The 22,612-nt window shown below is 39.6% G+C and overlaps 2 protein-coding genes across 2 annotated transcripts; one reads left to right on the top strand and one right to left on the bottom strand.

The window, feature by feature from the left end:
• Positions 1-2: 2 nt before the first annotated feature.
• Positions 3-13,705, bottom strand: arhgef38 (Rho guanine nucleotide exchange factor (GEF) 38). Its single transcript, XM_069168048.1, has 14 exons — positions 13,371-13,705; positions 8,548-8,732; positions 7,934-8,051; positions 6,492-6,639; positions 6,339-6,356; positions 6,050-6,249; positions 5,737-5,870; positions 5,486-5,590; positions 5,288-5,392; positions 4,206-4,574; positions 3,954-4,091; positions 3,302-3,503; positions 1,554-1,837; positions 3-688 (listed from the first exon to the last, which is right to left on the bottom strand). The coding sequence occupies exons 1-14, from the start codon at positions 13,591-13,593 to the stop codon at positions 506-508; spliced, it is 2,412 nt and encodes an 803-aa protein (XP_069024149.1). The 5' UTR covers positions 13,594-13,705; the 3' UTR covers positions 3-505.
• Positions 13,706-17,756: 4,051 nt separating this feature from the next.
• Positions 17,757-22,579, top strand: ppa2 (inorganic pyrophosphatase 2). Its single transcript, XM_069166899.1, has 12 exons — positions 17,757-18,108; positions 18,880-18,944; positions 19,042-19,086; positions 19,170-19,223; positions 19,801-19,920; positions 20,155-20,241; positions 20,362-20,488; positions 21,227-21,354; positions 21,510-21,595; positions 21,703-21,772; positions 21,889-21,928; positions 22,018-22,579. Exons 1-12 carry the CDS (start codon positions 17,916-17,918, stop codon positions 22,038-22,040), a joined length of 1,038 nt encoding a protein of 345 aa, XP_069023000.1. The 5' UTR covers positions 17,757-17,915; the 3' UTR covers positions 22,041-22,579.
• The last annotated feature ends 33 nt before the right edge of the window (positions 22,580-22,612 follow it).

The following is a 22,612-nucleotide window of genomic DNA, read 5'->3' as shown; positions in this document are numbered from 1 at the left end:
AATAATGACATCATTTTCTTCATTTCGGGACATAAAACATACTTTGTGTATAAATCATTTCATATACAACATAAACTTTGTTTGTAAATCAATTCACATATAAAATTTACTTCATGATAGAATCACTTCATCATCAATATAAACGTAACAACACTGAAGTACAAAAAGTGCTCAGCAAGGTGCCCTGTATTATAGTATGATTATTGACATTCACAGATTATTAGTCCAGTCCCATTGGAGAGCTCCTTCTCATGATCTTCTGACAGCAAAACAGGTTCAACATCAACACTTTTGGTATGACACTATTCATAACAACTTCTAGTGACGCATAGTGCAGGTTTGATATTCACATAGCAGAAATGTAACTTAGTGTACAGTGAGGAAATTAAGGTTCAATGATGTATTAAAAAGTAAGTAGCCTTTCTTCAAAAGCTAAAAGTTTCCAAGTTTATGAATGAACTTCAATGCTTAAAACCACAAGTTGGTTTTATTCGATACCCTCAATTTATGCATAAGACATCCTGCCAAGGTAGTTGGCAGGGACATATCCCTTTTGTCCGTTGGCCTCAGCTAACCACCACTCCTTATTGCCTCCCAGGTCACAGAACTTGAGGATGCGGACGTGCTGGTACTCCTGTAAGGTCAACTCCTGGTCACAGCGGGCTTGAAATGCATACACGGCATAAAACTGGAGACAAGACACAATTCAGACACATTAAGAGGCAAACAGCTTCGTCTAATTCTGTTTTTTACGACTGAATGAAGACATTCAACTTTCAAACATAAATGTTTCATTTTCACTCCAAAACAAAGATATCATGAAATAATATTTACATGTGTCCTCCAAGAAATCCAGCAGGTGGCACTGTTCATTAGCTTTAAAACCAGACAAGCTGTTACTACAAATACTAATTGTCATTGGTTGCAAACTACTGACCCTTGTCAGCACTATATTTTAAGACCAATAACTCTGTCATGATATGATGAAGATTAAAGCCATTATTGCAGATGAAGACGTGCTAAATCACAGCAGCATCACCATTATTCAACCCATTTAATTTTAATGCAAGGTAGACAGAGTGTGAAGCTATCAAATTTTACAGTGTCACATCTTTGACTGATCCAGATTATGCCTGTGCACTTCCGTGACTCTTATAACTTATATTGCAGAGTCTTCCTGTATGAGGATACACTTCTGACTCTGAAAACCCATTTCAAGTTACAGTCGCTGAGCATTCATTTGATAATAATTGTGGGGTTTTTGTGGTTTGTTGTGTTTCAGTTTTGACCCTGCATTTCTGATACTGCTTGTTTTAATTATAACTGTTTTAAAGTGTTTGTTCATGCATGTTTTTTTCAGCACAGTCATTCTGTAATTTTGCCTTTTGCACAAACTTGAAAAGGGCGTTCATCTTTTTTACCTTAACTGTTCTGTTCTATCCTGTAAACCAAAAGATATTTTCCCTCTAAAGTGCCAAACAATGCAATATGTTAAAATGACATCCATATGGCGCCAGAACAGTTTTGATAATGTCGCATGTCATCACACGCACCTGCTGAGCCTCTGTGTCCAGTGTGTCCTCCAGGTCTTCAGCACTCTCCAGCTCCCCCTGTAGACCTGAGAGGGTGGAGCTGCTGTCGGTGGTGTTGAGGTTGAAGCTGCGCAGGCTGCTGCTGCCACTTCCTGACACGAATAGACTGAGGTCATCAAAGTCCTCATCCACCATGACAGCTGGCTGCTGCTGTTGCTGCTCTTTGTCCATCTGGCCTACCCGCTGGGAGTCCCTCAGAGGGTTGTACTGCTTCAGAAATGTGGAGTACACGTAGCCTTGTGTACCTAACAGAGACACACAGGGATAGTTTGTCAGGAGGCCTGACCTCTGAGACCATTTAAAAGGGTTGATTCAGCCAAATTATATCTTTTTTTAAAAAGTATTGTTATTCTCAGGTATCAAGGCACTTAGATGGTTCTAACGAATGCATTTTTTTTTTAAGTGGTGCTCCAAACATGAAAAAACTGTTCCAAAAAAATTCCTGAGGAGACCCCTACCCCTCACCCCCTCCACCCACCCACTTCCACATCCTTTGTTTTGTGTGTTAATCTTGATAAATCACAAGAGCAAATAACTGTCAATCATTACTGCAATATTGTAGTAAATATCAAATTGTTTGAGTTTTAAAAAATATATATTTCATTTGAATTCTTAAAACACCACAAGAAAAGTTGGTTTACATCACATTGGGGTGAGAGATGCATGACAAAACCAGAGAGTCAAACCATCTCCATGGCTAGATATTCCTCATTCAAGCATGTTCTTTTGTCCTGAGACAACACTTACTCTTGTCTTAGTAAAGAGTAAAATAAATACACAAAAAACAATGTAAGACATTTCATTTTGTAATTCACAAAAACCCACAACAAAACTGCTTGAAATGAAATGGTCATCATTTCTAGATGATATACGTGTGCTTAATAAATGGGCCTGCGTGTGTCACATTAAGGCTGGAAGCATTTCAGCTTGAGGCTGGAGCATCTTGCTTACAGAGTCTTAAATCCAGTTACTGTGAGTGAGTGAAGAGTGTGTAAATATAAGGCATATTCATAGTGTTGATATCAACAGAAGGATGAACAACAACTTCCTGGGAATATTTCTTATCCCAGAGGAAAAGACAAGTCTGTGAAGAATGTACCAAAAAACATACACAGACTTTTTTTTTTTTTTCTAGTACTCGTGAAAAAAAAACAACTTGTTATTGCAGAGTACAGAGAGGAGCGCAAGCGCAATATCTCCATCCTTGCTTCTTAATACCCAGAGGGAAAGGCTTTGTACTCTAAGTAACACTGCTTACACCGCGCAGCGGTTTGTTCCAAACAAGACGCTGGGAACTCAGGTGCCTCTGCAAGACGTGAAGGGGAGATAGAGACTAGGTAAGGAGTTGGCCTTGTTGTGAGGCAACCATCTCCACAGGCACCAGCAACCATGACATCACACGAGCTCCTGGGACCAATTCTTGTACGCTGACTTGTCAGCGTCAGAAAGTAAAGTTTGGTGCGCGTACATGGCCTCAGTCGTCTAATAGATGCAGGTGTATCCATAGAGGAATGTGTGTCAGAGGAGACCTGCACCAACCATCCTTGCAGATGATCTATTGTAATAACTTAATTCACCTTGCATGTCTTACTGCGGCAACAGCTTCCTTTGCCCCAAAGGTCTTTGTCCTCGTACACACACACACACACACACACACACACACACACACACACACACACACACACACACATACACGTTCACACACTTGCCTCCAGAATGAACCAGCCAGCGGCTGCTGCTGCCTAATGGGTCTGTGTCCTCCAGCAGGGCCACCAGCTCTCCCTCCAGCAGGCTGAGGTCCTGCTCCTGGCAGCCATTACACTTCCTCTTTAGCTGGTACATACGGCTCAGTGGGTATTCTGCTAGCAGCCAGGCACGCTGCTCCTCGGTCTGATGCTGCACCTCCGGCATCTGGAGGACAGCACAGCACAAAGGAGAGTTGGTATGAATATTTGCTAGTAATCAGTGTACAAAGGAGGGTAAAAGGTGATAAGACCCTGGCACTTCAAGTAAGTCTGTCCGCACATCCATGCACAAGCACAATGTAATATGTACAGATGTGCATTTATTTGTGTACACTTACAAACATATAGCTGTCTCAGGAGACTGATACCTGGCAGACCTTTGAGTTGCCATGTGACCTCCCTGATCACAACCTTTAGCTGATCTCTGTGTCTACCCTAAGAAGCAGCGTTTATGCAAACATTTTTGAAAAGCTTGGAAGAACATTTGTTTTAACCTGGTGTCAGTGACAAGTGTACAGATGCTTACACATCTGACCGGGGATTTAAATAGTGCACAAAGACCTTTTAGTCTGTAGATTTAAATAATCTATTCAAAATAATCTATACCCTTTCTTACCGGCAGTTTCTTGTCTCGTTGTCTCTCAAAGCTGACTTTTCGCTCCATTAACTTCTGTGCATTATCCTTGACGAAAGTCAGACTGTTCAGCTCGTCCATGATGCTGTTCTGCACTTCAGCAATGTTTGACAGTGGAGCCTGAAAAGGCAAACATAACACATTTTAGTTTCAATATTAAATTGACAAAACACTGTAAACGGTGTATAATGGTGTGATTTATGTCACACCACAATGGTGTGTTGGGATCCTCACTGGTAGCTGCTGTACGGCTGGAGCACCGACCAATACATGATTCATCATTGCTCTGAGTAGGGCCACCAGATACAGCACGCTGTTGGTCAGGATAGTATAGGCAGCCATGTTGAACCTCTGCAGCTCCTCCAATAGCAAAGCATTGAGAGCTTCATAGTCCCTTCTGGCAGGACCAGGTGGGTCTTCCAACACCAGTGAAGGGGAGGAAGACGTGGTGGATGATGAGGATAAAAAAGAGGATGAGCGCTCCAGGCGGCTGCAGTAATCTAGCAATTTGTCATAACGTTTCTGGATGAGCTTCTGCGGTGCTGTGAACATGCCGTGCAGGGAGGAGAGGGGGGCGAGGACCAAGCGCTCCACACTGTCTTTCTGGAGGAAAAAAAGGTGGCAGGAGATGAAGATTAGTATGCCTATTTTATTACCTGTGTAGACTTTATGTTGTACACTGTATATGTGAACAGGTGCTCCTGAAGACCTGTGTATTTGTTTTACATTTTTTGTGTAATATAAGTGAATATGGTAAAGGACTATACATAAAACAAGAGAACTGCTACAGCCCCATTTGCATACAGATGAACAGGAGGTAAGGATGTGGTGACATAACAGATTATAATTGCAGGAAGCATCTAATGGGTATACATCAAGTAAAAAAAGAACTGTTTCTTTGTTGGAAATGTGATGCTTCCAGAAAGCATCTATCATTACAGACTTTGGTTTGTGGCAGGGCTGAAATTCTGTAGTGAAGATCTGCTGCACAAAAAAAAAAATCTTCTTACAAAGAAGTTACCTCAGAATTGGAGACAGAATAGTTCACAGAGGGAAGAGGGTAGAAAAGAGAGAGTGGCAGGGTTACTGCAGGATGCAATCGAAAGGTTAGCGGCACCATGGGAGAGGATTAATATAATGGACAGAAGACAGGTAGCTTTGGGCAAAGTGACATATGACTCAGTTGGAGGGTGAATGGGAGGTCATGCAGGAACAGGACAGTAAAACAAAGACAGATACAAAGGATTCAAGGAAGAAAAGGAAGAGGGGGAAGCTGGACAGTAAAGTATTCTAAGTTCTACAAAAGCTATACTTACAAAGTGCTTATAGGGATCACTGCCATTGTTGTGCGACGATTCATTTGTATCCTTGACAATGTTTTCCATGTCCTGCACATTCTGAGCAGCTACCGACACCATCTCCTGCAGAAAAGGTATGGCAAAAAATCATCAGAAAGTCAGTAGAGTATTTCAAATTTAAACACACAAATAGGAAATGGTGAAATGTGTACTTACCTGAATTTGCTGCAGGTAACAGTGGACATTCTTGACGAGTTGCCTCACAGCTTTCTCCAAACTCCTGAACAGCTTCTCCTCTCTATCAAATACTTCATCTCTCACCTACAGAAATAACAGTTCAGTTATTCGGCTTAAGCAGTAATTGCCCATTTGTTCCTTAATTGCTCCTCACATTTATCTTTTTCATATAGAGTGTATATAAAAAAGAGTGTGGATGTAGGAATAAGTGTATTGTTTCTTTATTTTACCTGTGGTTCAACTCCTGTGAGGATTTTGAGATAACCAGCAAACCTGTCTCCTTTTTTGCGGATAGAGTGGATGTTGAACTTGTTTAGTTTGCCCCTCAATGTGCCTTCATCTTCCAACCTCTTATACTTCATAACTGAGAATAAACAGGAATATGGAGCCAAAATTTAAAGAATCAAGTTTGAATAGACTTGACATAGACAGATGACTTACCTTAAACTTGCTTGTGCTTACAGGTAGCAAAATCACACATTTGTTAGACTTCACAAATAAAATACCCTTGTAGAGTACAAGCCAGCGTAAATTAAATCTCACCAATATCTTTACGTCTCTTGAACTCATTGATGTTAATATTTATGATCTTGGCTGTGGTGAATGCCTCCTGCAGTGGCCGATAGTCAGGATGGTCTTCAGGTGTGGCCTGCCACAGCTCCCCAAGCAGCAATGGGTACTTCATGATCCTCTGGACGGGTTTGATGATCAGCGAACCCATGTTCAATAAATTAGGTTTCCCTCTGAGAGAATAAGTTTATTGTATAGTAAAATATGGTCAACAAGAGAAACAAAACATGGTGAGAAAAATTTGATAAATGACTGCACTTACTCTTGGTCATAAATCTTCCTGTAATAAAAAAAAAATAAAATAAAAAAAAGGGGGGAAAAAACGATTAAAGATTATCAGCAGAAAGGAATCATCAATATAATTGATTGGTTCAAAATAATATGACAAATATTTGGAGGAAGTGGCACAACTTACTTTAGTGCTAATACACATGTGGTAAAATGGTGCTTTATTTCCTCCTCTTTCTCATAGGATTTGAGTGACATGTTAGCATCATCGTGATGGTAACAGTAAATCTTATATACATCTTCTAAAGCTGCCTTCCCCTGGATGAATACTTCTCCTTCAAACAAAAATAGGACATCAGATCTTTCATTAAGTACTGACCAATGGCAACAGTCAACAAATATAAAATTGGAAAATCAACAGTGGTGGAATGTCACAAACTACATTTACTTAAAGAACTGTTCTTCAATACTATTTTGAGGCACTTGTACATTTAAAGCAACTTCATTCTGCTACCTGAAAACTAAAACTGTACTTTTTTACTCCACTGCAGCCAACAGCTGAGCTGTATTCACCTCAGATTTAACAATATTACAATTTATTATAGCTTTCCTGTCCAGTGAAAACAACGTCTCCCATTTTTCTGAAAAACTGAACTATTAAATGTTCCTTCATGGGTTCAGAAAATTCTACTACCGCTTGCACTAAAACTAGAAGTATCACCTCAGTTTTGGCCACCAACAAGTTGCAGTTTACATCCATATCTATTTAAACTATTTAAAAAGACTTAGAAGGAATCCTTAATGTGTTCACATGCTTGGCAAATAAAGCTGATTGACAGTAAACAACATGAACATGTTTTGTGAGGTCAGAGTGACCTTTGACCACCAACATCTAATCAATTCATGGTTAAGGCTAAATTTGAAGAAATTCCTTCCAGGCTTTTCAGAGATATCACGTTCACCAGCATGGGTCAATGTGAGGGGACAGCGACCTTACCCTTTGACCCCATAAGTTTAAGTGAACATTTGTGCCGAATTTGATGAAATTTCTTTGAGGCATGTCTGAGATATTTTAGCCATTGCACTGAGATGGACAGATGGGGCGCATCTGTCCATGTTGAAGGTCACTGTGACCTTCAAGGTTGAAGGTCACTGTGACCTTCAACTTTGGCCTTCAAAACCCCAATATCTGATCAGTTCATACTTAGGGCAAAGTGAACAATTAAGCTTAATAAAAGGCTTCTTGAGATATGGTGTTCACCAGAACGGGATGGACTGAGAACCCAAAACCATAATGGCATAAAGAGCCATAAAATCATTAGAAAGCTGAAATCCAAAGGGTTTTTCTGTCATGTTGATTTTTTTTTTTTATGTTATTCTCACAGGACAGTAAAGCTACAAACGAATGATGATCTTTTAGAATGTGATGAATCTAAGTCATCTAAGTAAAAACCGGCATAGTGTCTACTTTTACTTTTGTTAGGTCATTTTGCTGATGACACTTAGATAGTTTTACTGGCGTACACAAATTTTACTGGCGTGACATGATTTTTCTGATAGTATATTCCCAGTGTGGTATTAGTACTTTCTACTACAATGTCAATCAGTAAAGAATCCAAACAGCCTCACCTATAACAATTGCCTCTGGATCAGGGTCAGCCACGGCCTCATGCAGTCTGTGAAGGAGAGCTGCAGATACCTCACAAACTGTCTCCATGTTGGTGAACATTCGATCTACGTCCACAACCTAATAAAATATGTGAAGTAAGAGTTTGATCTACTGTCTTTCTAAATCAAATGATGTAGAACTAAAAGTGCCATTTCTGTCCAAATGTCATTTCAAGAGATTATTGTTCAAATAGCAACATTTGACCATTCCTAGATCCCTAACCACCTGTTTGTTTGTAAAATATCATTGAAGTTTATTAAATTGTTGTGATTTACTAAAAAGGAATGTGCAGGTTTTAAATATGTCAGCAAAAGTTACTGAGATAGGGTTGAGGTAAAAGAGGTTAAAGTTTATTAGCGTTAGATTTATATTGGCAACAGTAGAACATCAGCTTTTGCGCCGCTCGTAGCTTTTTGTGTTTGCAGGCTGGACTTTGTGATTGGATTTATTTTAAGCAAAGGTTACCGTGTAATCACTGACTGTCATTGCTGTTTTTGTATGTGCAGATGCTGATGGGGTTAATGTGACATTTAGCGAGCAAGAGCCGTCATTGGGGATCTTGAAAAGCGTCTACCTGCAAATTTCGTAGAGGCTGGACCACCTCTCTGATGCACAACTCCAGGTCAGTGAGGTAGTCTTTTTCAGTCTGCACAAGCTCCTGAATGACCTTTGCCCTGCGGTTCATCTTCCTTGAACGGACCTCCTCTGGATCCAGTGCTGGAGAGGGGGGCGTGGACAGGTCATGGGGTGTCATTTTCTCTGTAAATGGTAAGATGTAAAAAAAACCTTTTATTTTACGTAATCATATAGTCATATAGCAATCCCAGCAACTGTCCTAATGAGCCATACAGGCTATAAAATGTCATATAACACTGATGAAAGATTTTACTCAGAAAATGTTCTGGTTTTGCCAGCCTTTTAAGCCATCTGAGGCACATATGCATTTTCTAGTAAACACCCTATCTCTGTGAACTAGGCATGCTTTGAAAAATATACATCTCTTCTAACACATCCGCTTGACGCCTGAGCAGTATTCGGTGTTTCACGGTGATCTAATTATTTTGACTCGAATGCCAGAAGGCCTCACTTAACATGCCAGTCAGGCTCACTTCTCTCTTTTTTTATTGCTCTGCTGCCTAATCAGTCTGTGGCTGCTCTGTGCTTTGCATGGCAGGCAGGAGTGTCTGTTCAGGGAAGAGGGATGCTTCCTTGCTGCTAATCGACACCACGCGCTGCTTCCTCCTCTGGTGGGTTAGGGTTGTGTGTGTGTGTGTGTGTGTGTGTGTGGAGGGAGGGGGGGCAATGAAGACACAGAGAAAAAGAGAGAGAGGGAAGGGAAGGGAGACAGAAGGCTGCTAGGCCTGTGTCAGGTTACGAAACTAATCGTGCCGCTGATGTAATTCGGTAGCGTGCTCAGGCATTCCATCTGCTGAGACTGAGAGTGTGTGTGTGTTCCTGTGTGTGTGTGTGTGTGTGTATGTGTGTATGTAGGGGGGGTGCATTGATAAACCCACAGCTACAAATGCAAAGACATATGCACAGTGTCACAGTCACACATGCAAACATATATACTCCGTCTATCTCATTACTCACCAATCAAGAATGAATAGTATAAAGTCTTTTATGTCAGACATTTTGGTAATGATTAGACCAATCCTACCCTTTGCATTTACATCTACTATTTGTACGTGCTGTCATGTCCTTTTTTTTTTTTTTAGCACTTAATAGGCTAAACAGGTAAGCAAGGGCATCTGCAAAGAATTCCTCTTTTTTTTTTTTAATGGTAACAGGAATGAAAAAAATTACAATTTGCAGATGATGGAAAGGTAAAATATTCACTGGCTGCCCTTTGTTGAAGCAGAGTAAAATGGTTCGTGTGTTTCTGGCCTGTGGGCAGTGCCTCCTCATGAATGGGAGCACTGTGCACGGTGTGTTCACACGTGGGTGATTCCGGCACAGATCTGATCGCTTTCTGCTTCCAACACTGCATCCAGTTCCACGTTACTTTTTCAAAGCCCTTCCGATACAGTGATGAAATTAATATCTGCAGGGGCAATTTGTCAATTTTCTAACCATTTAGGAAAAATCTTCACAATGTTATGAGGTGAGGTGTAACAGGACCCAAACACAGGCACACAGACTCGGGTATAAGTTCAAAACACAGTCTCTATTGATCAACAAAGGCCGGTACCTAAAGTCAATGTCTGATTCCCAAGTCGGGAGTGAAACTCCACTGATTTGCCAGGCTGCACTGGGGGAATCCTGAGGTCCTCCACAGCGAGCGGCAACAGACTCTGGTACTGGAGTGACCAGGCAGCTCTGACTGGTGGCTCTGCAGCACCTGGTACTCCCAGGTGGTCTCTCATCCAAGTACTAACCAGGCCTGACCCTGCTTAGCTTCAGATATCAGCTGAGATTAGGAGCACTGACTGATCGCACAGACTAGAAGCAGAAACAGGGTACCGGTACTGGAACGGGAACAGACGGACGGGTGACTGGCAGTGACTGGCAGTATGGACCGACACTAGATGACTGCAGGGGCAGGGTACATATAGTCCGGGGAGGTGACCAGGGAAATGAGCCACCTGCAGGTGGTGATTTGGGGAGAGTGGTAGCAGCTGCTGAGACCGGTGAGGGGTGTGGCCATGGGAGGTGACAGGAGGCAGGGAGAGGAGGACACAGAACACATGGAAAAACAATAACAAACAGACAGGGGAATGACAGAAAACATGAGGAGAGGTGATTGGGGGCAAAACAGAGGAGCAAACAGTAGGAGCAGACAGGAATTCTGACACACAATGATAATCATCAAAGGACTTTAAGCATTTCTTGGGTAAACACCTGGAATCTTGATATAGATGACATTTTACTTGGTATAAATGGAGTTGCATTTGTCTGTGTCTTTATTGAAGAGGCTACAACCTACTCCCCAATTTGTTTTTTTGTTAAATGATCTAACAAGTGAAATTTATATGTTGCCCTCATGAATTCACCTAGTCAGTCTATCAAATAGTAAAAACATGTTTGGAAAGTCGGTATACAGCACATTGACATGAAGGTTTGTCAACACCTGAACATACTGTTGTGCAGGATTAAGCCTTTTCCTCCAGAAGTTTTAAATTAACTTGATAATTCTTACAGAAAAAAGATAAGCAAAATTGCCATGTGATTCTTATGAAGCTTTAGAATATTTTTTTAAATATGTTTAAAAGGTATTCATACCTTTCATGGTGTAATGCCATTTTTCACAAAATCTAATTTGGAGCATCTGACACGTTGTGGTATAAGAGACATATCACATTCATCTTTCACCTGTATCATGAAGTGTCATGTGTCTTTTGGTGTGAAAAGAGGCCAGAGAATATCTGAAAACCTCCAACCACAAGAAAAATCCCCTTAATGAGAGACCGGGTGAGATATCTATGATGGCTTGTGAGATGGAAGTGTGTTTTATTTTTACCCTGGTTTCAGCACTTCAGCTTTTAATCCATTTTTCTTTCTTGCCCATGTACAAAGTCTTGATAAGAAAAAAAAAGATAAGCAGATTCTCTAAAAAGCCCTTTGAATTCTGCTTGACACTTGTCACATTCAAACCTGGCCTTGGAAATATCCCTCCACAGTGGCAGAATGAAAAATGATGATAATAATAATAATAATAATAATAATAATAATAATAATAATAATAATAATAATAATAATAATAATAAAATGTTTTTTGACCTATGAAGACTCAGCAGCAGATCTTAAACAGTGCTGACTTATTCTTTTCCCAACTTTATGTTTTGTCAGGTATGGCTACTGGCACAGGAGTTCCCATGAAAGTGGATACAGGCCTTTTCACTATTCAGCCCAGTGAAAGGGATCCAACAGGCTGCTCCGGAAAGAATACAAGGCATGGTGTATCATGTATCGCCATAAAAAAATAGCATGTTAGACGTTGCTACACAGCAAAGTGCACAATAGGTGTAGATAAATACGTAGACGATAAATACGTAGTAATACCTTCACCATTACAGTCCCTTTATAGTTTTGTGCTGGTAAATCATTGCCAAAACTATTATTATATATAGCTGCTGTAAATAATGACACATATTGATGCCACGTTGCCATGGTTCTATTGCTTGACCAACCTGTCTGACAAGCATATGAGAACAGACTGTCGAGCAGCAACTCACATGTTTCCTCTTTCAGTGAAGTCATCGTTCTGTCAATATTTGCATTGGTAATACCATTGTAAATGCAGAATGTAATACTTCTGGTCAGGTTTGAGGCTAGACTTAAAAAGTGCGGGTAATTGGTTTACTGAAAACACCACAGTGTTTTTTGACAACTTTGCCTGATGCAGGTTGGTCAAGAAAGTAAAGAGTAGTGTATGAGTAGAGTGACTCTATTTCAGGTAAACAGAGCTGCTGCTGTTAAGGCAAGTGTGAGTTTCTGTGTGAAAGCTATCTCCTATCTGTGTAAATGCAAGTGAGAAGTAGGTTATACTTTTCTATTTTAATCATTGTGCCACTTATCATGTTGGCACGTTCACAGGAAAGGAACAAGTGGCACAGGAAAGCCAACATACTCTGGCTAATCTTTGATAGTAACCCTCTGATGACAATGATGTCATTTTGCCTGAAGTGCAGCATTCCTAGTCACTGACTGCCCTCCAAAGACAAGCGGAGCGAGTTTTTCAGAAACATGGATGTGTGTTAGTCTGAAAAGACTGTGTCAGCAGTTGTGATGAGGCAACATACACCTGGATTGGCCATTTTTTTCCACAACCCATTTGATTTTCCAACTGGTTCTTACTTTTCATTGTCAAATACTGCAGTTTCTTTGGTTAAATACTACAATTAATGTCAACCAAACTTTACGACCAAGCGTCTGACAATGTCTTCTAATATTTGAAAACTCTTTTGCTAAACTTGGCAATGAAAAATAAACTGTAAGTCTTTTTCCACACATCACTGGTGTCAAGGTCTTGTTTACCAGCTGGTCTGGAACACGTCTAAAGCCACTCCTCTGGGCCTGAGTTTGGAGCACAGTTTGCATATGTGGCTTCGTTCCTGTGGGAGTATCTCCTGTTCAACACATAGTAACACAACAAGTGCCCAGTATAGAGATGAGCGTACTTATTGGCTGTGTGTGTGTGTGTGTGTGTGTGTGTGTGTGTGTGTGTGTGTGTGTGTGTGTGTGTGTGTGTGTGTGTGTATGTTGAATATTTTAACCCCCAATCATAAATGCTGCTCATACAGCCCATATACATATTTTTCTAAAACCTCTCCTAGCCAGTGTGTTATCAACAGGTTTGCAATGCATGAAGTTGAGAGACTTTCAAGACTGTTGGCTCACACGTGTATAAATTGTTGCCATAGTTTTGACACCAGGGGACATCATTAGCTGCTGTACCTTTAAGTTTAGCGCTGTACTCCGTCTTGTCAGACTGACTCCTCCTCACCAAGGTCCCGAGGTTGATGTCACCTTTGGCCATGTCCTCAGCCACAATAGTGTCCGTTCTTCTTCTCTCCAAGTAACGCAGGAACACGGGCCGATTCCTCCTTTTTATCACTTTGTCCTTCTCTTTTTCCTTCTCCTTCTCCTTCTCACTCCCGCTGGCCTCCTTGGGATCCATGGTGAGGCCTTCAGCTCCCTTGTGCTTTCAGAGCAGTGAAGAGAAGGGGAGAGAGAGGGGCGAAAAGAGAGAGATGAAGAGAGACAGAAGGACCCTGGGAAGTGCAACAGGTGTACTGTTCTCTGTGCACTGCCTGCCAGTTCTGCACAGGTAATGCAGCTCCTCCCCATGTCTACCTGTCATGAGTTATGTGGCCACACCTATCCACTGCTGTGCTATGTTTCTTCCCTTTAGGCCATCACATCCATCCAGGGAGAGAAAGTGATGGTGCACTTTCTCGCCCTCTCTCTCCGGAAGGTTTGAAGACAGAAATAACTCACTTAAGTTTAATATTTTTTCCCTAAAACTTTGCAGTCAAAACAAAACACACCTGAGCAACAAACAATGTGCCAAATGTTGACAAGGAAGTGATCATGTAAATGGCTGGGCTATAAATGCTGCTGTAGCGGGAAAAAAAATTCCCCTTGGGGATTAATAAAGTAACTATCTATCTATCTAAATTACACTTGGCAATACAAAAAGCTTTATATTTACACAGTAATAAATAATCATATAGTCAAATTGAATAATTTATCTTGAATATCTGTATCTATGTACTCTTTAACCACAGGAAAAAGCAAAGGTTTCAACCAGTCAAGTTGTATGTTGGTGAGCTAATGTTGAGTAAATATTTAGCAAGTCTTACATAAATGAAACAAACAGATAGAAAGACATTAATTGTTGAATCTGGTTAGACTCATAGTTCATCAACACACACGCTGCCACAATGATTTCTGGCCAAGGCAACCAGATGCTGCATTCATTGTCAGAACAATGGGTACATTTCTTCCCATTGAAGCACAGGTAGTAAAGGCTCTCATTGTGTTTCTAGATCAGTGTAACACATCCGTTTAACTTCTATTGGACTAAATGCACACATATAGCTGATGGACAGTAGAAATGATGTCATCATCAACACAAAACTGTGTATTTCTAGTATCGCACATCATCGTCAACATTATCAACGTGAGTACTGGAGAAAACAAATCATGAATTAAACCATTCATCCTGTTAGGGTCCATGGGACACATTTCAATGTTTAGTAAAAGAAATATTGGTTCAAGCTATGGTTCGAAATAACAGACGTAAATAGGTAAAAATACGTTTTTTTTTTGTATGACACGTTTCATTAGAGCAAGGTCACAAAGTGCTACACAGCAGCAAAAAAGGAAAAAAGTACAGGTACTCAGTAAAAACATATAATAAATAAATAAATAATAGATTTGAAGCTTGTCACGCCCACCTCCCCATCACCTCCAACAAAACATGCGCACCTCTGCTCACACAGATACATTTTCATTTTTCTTTCCAAAATCAGACAGGATATAATTAAAGAGAAATTGCATAACGAACAGCTCTTTCTGGAAGCTTTGGTGAGACCTTGAATCCAGAGGAGAGAACATGGACCCTAGCTTCTGCCCCCAATTGTGAGGAGCAATTAGATGGAGGACTCCATGTCCCATCTGCCCAAAAATCACCTGCTCCAGTATCTGAAGCAAGCAAGTATTTGTGTGTGCATGTTGCTTGTAAATGAGATAAAGGCAACAGCTGTTCAGTGTTTTGTATAGATTGTTAATTGTATGGTAATATTGCTGTGAGTCTACCAGACCTGCCAACACTGCGTGACTCACAAAAACATGAACACCAAACAAGGGTTCAGCATTAATTTATTGTCGTCTCTGTAGAATAAGCATAGTTAAACTGTGGTCAAACAAAACAGATTACAATGTTAGCAGCATTACATCACCCAGTGGACTTGGTAAAGAAAACCATACAAAACAATCACATTCTATATACAAACATGCGAGTGAGTAAACAGTGTTATCTTCTGCGAGCTGTCAGCATGGCAGTACCCCGAGGGAATATTTGTGACATGATGTCACTCAGGGTGTGGCTTTGTTTGACCTGCTGAAAGACGGAAGAATACTCTTTCAAATGATTTCACACCTAAGAGAAAAGTTATTAAACTTACGCTGTCCATTAAAAAAAAAAAAATGCTTCTGATTTGTTCATCAAATATCAAAATGTTTCCAATTTCTTTCTATTGATAAATCTCTGAAACTGTTTCAATGTTAACCTACTTCGCTTTAGTTGATTTTTATTTGGCTCTCCATCCAGATTATCCGAATCTGTGCAGACGTTAGAACTGATCAAACACCTTTTAATATCCTGGGAATATTGCATCATTTCACTTGTTGAAATGTGGCTCTGGCAGCACAGTCCCCATCTCTCTTTAATGTCAAGTCACAGTACTTTAACCTTGACTCCTGTCAAACGTGCAGGTTTACGCAAATCTTTCATCAACTTACAACACTGACATGAGTGAAAACTTTCCTATTTGCTGGATAGTTACCTTTGGCAACAATATCAAAGGGATCTCAATAAACCACCTTTTTAATGGCTGTGCTTAAGTCATTTGTTTGAACAGAGACCAACCTATACAACAATAAAATGAAAAAAAAAAAGGCACATCAGGGTGGCTGGGGTGGGTGTTTGTTCATGACACAATGGATACATATGGACTTTGATCATATGATGTATTGTGGAAATTACCACCATCAAATTCAGTCACTCATTGCTTGAAAAATAAGCAGGTGGACCGTGAAGCAAAAAAAGCGACCATTGTGAAAGCTTTCAGAATAGGAGACAAACTTTCTCATACCTCTGCCAACTAACCGAAGCCTGGTGTGCATTAGCATAATTATAAGCCCCACAAATGCCTTGTGTCTGCTTTTCTTCCTGTTTGCTAATGCCTGAACAAATGACAATAATTATTATCAATTCTATAATAAATACAGTTATTTTGGACATATTTTTGTAGCTGTGAAATTTAAAAAAAAACTGCTGACAGCAAAAGAATAGAAAACATAACAACTGGGATTAGCTTTTCTTAACATTTATTTTTAGCAGTTACAACACCAGAAGACATAACTGAGAAAGCGGGTGGATAGATGGAGGTGGGGCTTGTTTGAACTGCTTTATAACCAGTTTTACATACAGGGACAGAAGGTAAATCGGAGGGTTTGTGAACAATTACAAGAAGGAAGAAAACAAATCCCCAAATTCTGATACACTAATCTGTTTTCAGTTTTTGGATGTTATTTGTCTAATCTTTGAGTTTTTGTGACAATTTGGGACATTTAAGCATTTATTAAAAATGGAACCGTGTGAGAAATTTAGAGGGGGAAAAAAAATAAAATCTATATTTGTGACTCTGGCCTTACAGGAAAAAAAAGACATGAGTTCCCATGTTTTCCACATGGGACACATTTTATCACATGTCTGACAGGCACATTTTCCACATGCTGTAACATATGATAAAATGGGGAAAATATGTGGCAAAGTTGGAATCTACATGCGCTTCACACATTACACCATGACATTGTTTCAAAACCACATGTTCCCCATTGGCAGAATACATGTTTCACATGTGCACAATAACACATGTCATGTGATCACATGGGTTTTTTGCACATGTGAAATTCACATTGTTTTTTTGTGTGTTTTTTTTTTTTAGCAAGGAACATCATACTGCTTTTTGCAAAAGTTAGGGGACCACTGGTTTAATCTTTAACAATGTGTTGTAGGCTTATTATATGATCAACTAGCTCGTGTCAATGGACCGGAGGTATAAAGTAGCATCAAATACTCAAGTAGAGAACAAGTATCTTAGAATTAGGGCTGCACTTGATTATGTATACTTCGTATTTTTTCAGCACTGCATGACTTACAGAAACAGCACATTCAGTCTGGACCGCTCAATTCTACCTTATAGGCCTATAGAATGAAAAACAGGGAAACTGATGAACGTGTGACTTGAAACTGCAAAGAGACTGTGTACACGTACTGTTAGAATACAGGAAATTATGAGTGGAAAGACAAAGGTGGAAGGGCAGAGTGATCTGTTTGGAAAGGTAGTGGAGTCTCAAAGGGCTTTTAGAGGCAGGAGAGAAACAACCACAGATCAAAAGGGCTTTATTCAGATATTTCATTGAAACCGGGTTAATGGCAAGCATATAACGTCTACATAAAGTCATGATGTTTCACATCCTGGTGCAGTAGGTGGCGGCATGTACCTTCAACGTTGGTTTGTAGCCCGCCAGTAAAACGAAAAAGAAGAAGCAGAAGCAGAAGAAGGGGAAGTAGAAGAAGAAGAAGAAGAAGCACCGTGAAGGGCTTTTACGTTGAAAATCCCTGACCAGAAGTCCTAATTTGGAGCTTCCCCGTTTCGGAGGAGGTGGCGGACGGGAAGGAGGAACTGAGGGGATAACGACTGTCTAACAATGAGACCGCTTCTGCTGCTGCGCTCCTCGCTCGGCTGCTCGGTGACGGTTCTCGGATCACGTTGCGCCTCTCGCCACAAAGTCGTCACACAAGCAGCAGCTGTTTCTCCTCTGTGTTATTTGAGAAAAACGATGCACTATCAAACGGAGCAGAGAGGACACCCGAATTCTCCCGACTACCGGCTTTATTTTAGTAAGTTGATTTGCCGCCATCATGGAAGACCCAATGCGTGTCATTTGCACGATGTAGATGTTTTATGTAACGGCAGCCGGTGTCTTGACAGGAAACCACCTGGTCGACCTCCAGGTAAATGTTTTGACTTTTGAGTTGCAAGAGCGGTGTTTTCGCAGCACGTGGCACCCTTACAACTTGCATCAAAACCATGCTTATGCTGGCTCCCCACTCACAAGTGTTAAAGTGTCCATAAGTCGAAAGTAAGAAAGAGGTGTATGTGCATCACCTCACGTGGTTTTACTTCCTGTTAGGCCGTCACGTGATTAAAGGTCGCTAAAAAAAAAACCTTCAGCAAAGACAAAAACTGGCATGTTCCCATCGACAGTAGACAAATTCAGACATAAACTTATTCAATTGTTCATTTGAGGTTCACGAATATTCCTATGTATCATCCCAATGACCTAATGGAGAGATTTAATTATTATTAATCACTTAATAGGAATAATAAAACAACTTTGTAGGATAGCTGAGCAGTAAATTCCTTCTTTTATCTTTCACATTGTGTTGTATTTGTCGTTTGGTTTCCAGCATAACCAATCAGTCAGAAACCAACCGTGACTTTATTTGTTATTTAATAAGCGCTTGATTGATAATCCCTTTGTAACACACCACACGTATGTGCAGTATTTTACTTTCTGTAAAGTGTCTTCTGGGATTTCATTATTAAATATGTTTATATGGAGGAAGGCCAATGTTTAACTTTTTGTTTTTTGTAATGTTTTTTCGTAGAAACCTCCGAGGGGAAATACATTTCACCATTCCACGATATTCCACTTATAGCAGAAACGGAACAGGTAACTCTTTGACAGCAGAGGTTTTAGTTTTGTTTGTTTGTTTAATTTAAACGTATTATTCAAACTATGACTTCACAGTTTTGTTTTCTTTTAATAGGACAATGATGTACCAGCTAAAAAAAACAAGAAGAATGAGAGTGAGGTACTGTCCAATTCAAATAGTCTATCCATCTGAAAACACTTACTCCAGTATATACTATATTTAGTCTTTTTGTTTACTTTCAGGTTCTCTACAACATGGTTGTTGAAGTCCCTCGATGGTCAAATGCTAAAATGGAGGTAAATATAGATGCAGTATGTTCATCTGTATACTGGCTAAATATTACAATATCTTCTTTTTAGAAAAAAAAAAATCATGTATTCAATTATTTTGCTTCTACTGCTTAAAGGACTATTACTGCTTTATTAAATGCTGGCTCATATTACAATATTTATGTGTTAACACTTTGGCTATGTCTGGGCCTGCGTGCCAGCTTTAATTCTATGATGTCCAATTTTACATTTCTTAAGAATGTATTTGTAATGGTTTATGAAATAGATAGCATAGTCCTAAGAAGTATTAGTCATAGATGAACCGTTTAATTTACAAAACCAGTTGTAACTGACATTGACAATTCAATGTCTCACTTAAAAACTTTATCTGAAGGGTCAGTTAAAAGCCTTTTTTTCGAGTTAGAATATTAATGTCCTGAAGGTAGCTAGTGTAACAGTAGAAGCTAAACTTTTGTGTGTTGTTAACTCGAGAGTTATTTCCTCACTATGTAAGCCCGAGTCGTTTTTAAAAACTCTGCTACGCTTCGAAACAAACACACACACACTCACGTTAATATTCCTTCGTTATTGCTTCAATTCTCAGATTGCGACAAAGGAACCGCTGAACCCAATCAAACAAGACATAAAGAAAGGAAAGCTCCGATATGTTGCCAACATATTTCCCCATAAAGGTTACATTTGGAACTACGGGGCGCTCCCACAGGTGAGTTAAAGTCACAGCATTGAGGGTCTGTGTTTGATTCATAACTTAAACCATTAGAGTAAAGTTTTGTGAGCACATTTAGTCAATTAATCTTGTTTTATTTGAAGAACCTTCAGTAAATTTGTCTCGTGTCTTTTCTCCTGTAAATGCATTCATATGTATTTATTTCTGTCAGTTAATTGTTCGAGAGTTTTCTTCATTTCTTACATGTTTTTGAACTGTTGGTCGGAGAAGACGTGGGAGGATCCAGACCATGAGGACAAAGAAACAAAGTGTTGTGGTGATAATGATCCAATCGATTTTTGTGACATTGGCACCCAGGTAATATAGCATGAGGTGTAAATATGATTTGTATTCATATATGACTCATTTTACAGACACCTTTGAAGTATATATTTTGGTATTGTGTTTCTGATAAATTGACTGTAAGTTGTTTATCAGGTGTGCTCTCCAGGTCAGGTCATCCAAGTTAAAGTGCTCGGCATCTTGGCCATGATTGATGAGGGAGAAATGGACTGGAAGGTTATTGGGATCAATGCTCAGGACCCAGATGCCAAAAACCTAAATAGTGGGTGTTTTAAACAAATTCTATCAACAGTCATCTTCTTGAGTGTCTCACAAACCGTTTCATCCTCTAAAGGAATATTATTAATTTTTTTTTGTTTTTTTGTTTATTCCTGACTAGAAAATGAAGGTCAAATGTAATCGTATGTAATAAGATACAAGTGATAATGGAAGTAATGCAAAGCCCTTTAAGATTAAATTAGTTGATACCAATCTCTACAATTTGTCAGATCTGCGTTTGACATACTATGAATATGGTAGTAGTGAATTTGTAATATCCATCACAGAAATCCTGGGAGAAGTTTGGCTGCTCCAACAGTAACCTCAGAGTAGCGCTCTGTAGTTAAAACACTAGCATAGTCTGTACCCTGTGGAGTTTTTATTGTCAACATGGCTTTGTTTATATTCAAGGTTTCTCTTCAAAACATATTGTGTGTATCCTTAAGACCTATCAAACTGGTTTAATTATTTTTTTCTTAGCATTTGCAGAAACCTGTTCCTAAAAATAATTGTATATTGGTTTAAAGTTTGTTGCTACCTTCTAACATTTGTTATCACAAAGTATTTGCTGCAGTTTGATAGTAGTTCACATCCCCCAAAGGATGTGCATATTCCACAAATTCTTATTTTTGATTAAGATGGAGTGGAAACGAATTGCAGATTCATATCTTAATTAATACCAAGATAAACCAGATACCTATTGGTCTCCAGGTTCTTATTCAATTAAATGTGTTTTCTTCAGGCATAGAGGATGTCCGCAAGAGCCGACCAGGTCATTTGGAGGCCACCGTTGACTGGTTTAGGAAATATAAAGTGCCTGATGGAAAGCCTGAGAATCAGTTTGGATTCAATGGACAGTTCAAAGATAGGGTCGGTACCTTTGTATTTATACACACAAAGATAAGATATGATGGATGGTGTGCTGTTTTTACAGTCCATGCAGTTGCAGTTTTATTGGCTCGAAATAAAAAGGTTCAAAAGGACTGCTCCCAAAGAAATCAAAATGTCGTTATCTGTGCTGATAGGACTTTGCAGTGGAGATCATTAAGTCCACCCATGAGCACTGGAGGGCACTAGTACAGAAGCAGACAAATACTGGAGGGATTGAATGGTAAGTTAGAGGAGACAAAACGCCTGCAGTGTGTATGTGGGTGATTTACACATTAATTGCCTATGAAAGTGTCATGAACACTACTGACTGCTTTCTGTTTTGTTCAGCAAAAATATCTCCTGCTGTGATAGCCCTTTCAAATGCAGTGCTGATGAGGCCAAAGATGTAGTCCAATCGGTGAGCATCTCCAAAGCTGTTGTTTCACGCTGTTGATAGCAAACACGATGATAGCATATAAAACTGCATTGGAATTCGGTTTGCTAATTGCCGAGTTTTATCTTCTGACTCTCCAGGCCCCTGTATTTGGCAGAGCACATCCTGACTCTCCGGAGGGTAAGCAAACAATGACTTTGGTTTTATTTATGGTTATATGCTTCAAATTTTACATTTTATGTCATTCTAAATCTACTCTACTTGTACAGTGGACAAGTGGCATTTTGTCTGAAGCTCCCAAAACAGCATGGATACCATCAAAACGTCTTAACATCCATTAAGCAGTATCAACTCTGCTGCAGCTTTTGTATGCAGTTGGATTTATTTTTGGTAAGCACTTCATCTCAGCTGTGTTAAGTGCCATCTATATTTAGTAATTTGTTGAAGAAAAGAGATATACCCACTTCACTGACAAAATGAGCCAGTAAAGATACCGTATGTACTGTTGTGATGCTGAGTTAAGGACCGGAAGTGAGATGTGATTTTGAGTGTCATGTTGGACCCCAGATTGATTTATTGTCGATAATGCCAATTATAATTTAGAGATTAATCACCAAAATAATTGGTGTCTTTTCTAATAAATTGTAAATTATGTTGTAAATGTATTGCTAGTTTTGTGGCCACTGTGGTCCAGCCTTGTATAAGACTGAAATTAATGCTCTAATTTGCCTTTACAATTGTTTGTTCTTGCAGCCACAAACACAACTCACTTTGTATGCAACAAGTTTCTCTTGTTATTGGATTAATAAAAAGAAAAAAAAAAAGTTGTGAACATCTCTTTCCAGTTTTGCAATATCTGTAATT

The sequence above is a fragment of the Embiotoca jacksoni genome, unplaced genomic scaffold (genome assembly GCF_022577435.1).
Source record: "Embiotoca jacksoni isolate LCO1_2020_lvr unplaced genomic scaffold, fEmbJac1.0.p SCAF_4, whole genome shotgun sequence".
NCBI classification, from domain to species: Eukaryota; Metazoa; Chordata; class Actinopteri; family Embiotocidae; genus Embiotoca; species Embiotoca jacksoni.
This window is presented reverse-complemented; position numbering and strand designations above follow the sequence as displayed.

Excerpts from the sequence above, each read along its gene's own strand:
- arhgef38 (XM_069168048.1), bottom strand. The coding sequence starts at position 13,593 with ATGGATCCCAAGGAGGCCAGCGGGAGTGAGAAGGAGAAGGAGAAGGAA. Across the intron at positions 6,640-7,933 it reads TCCAGAGGCAATTGTTATAG|GAGAAGTATTCATCCAGGGG; the intron begins GTGAGGCTGTTT and ends TTTTGTTTGAAG. Across the intron at positions 4,575-5,287 it reads GTGATCCCTATAAGCACTTT|AAAGACAGTGTGGAGCGCTT; the intron begins GTAAGTATAGCT and ends TTTTTCCTCCAG.
- ppa2 (XM_069166899.1), top strand. The coding sequence starts at position 17,916 with ATGAGACCGCTTCTGCTGCTGCGCTCCTCGCTCGGCTGCTCGGTGACG. Across the intron at positions 18,109-18,879 it reads CGACTACCGGCTTTATTTTA|AAACCTCCGAGGGGAAATAC; the intron begins GTAAGTTGATTT and ends GTTTTTTCGTAG. Across the intron at positions 21,355-21,509 it reads ATGGACAGTTCAAAGATAGG|GACTTTGCAGTGGAGATCAT; the intron begins GTCGGTACCTTT and ends CTGTGCTGATAG.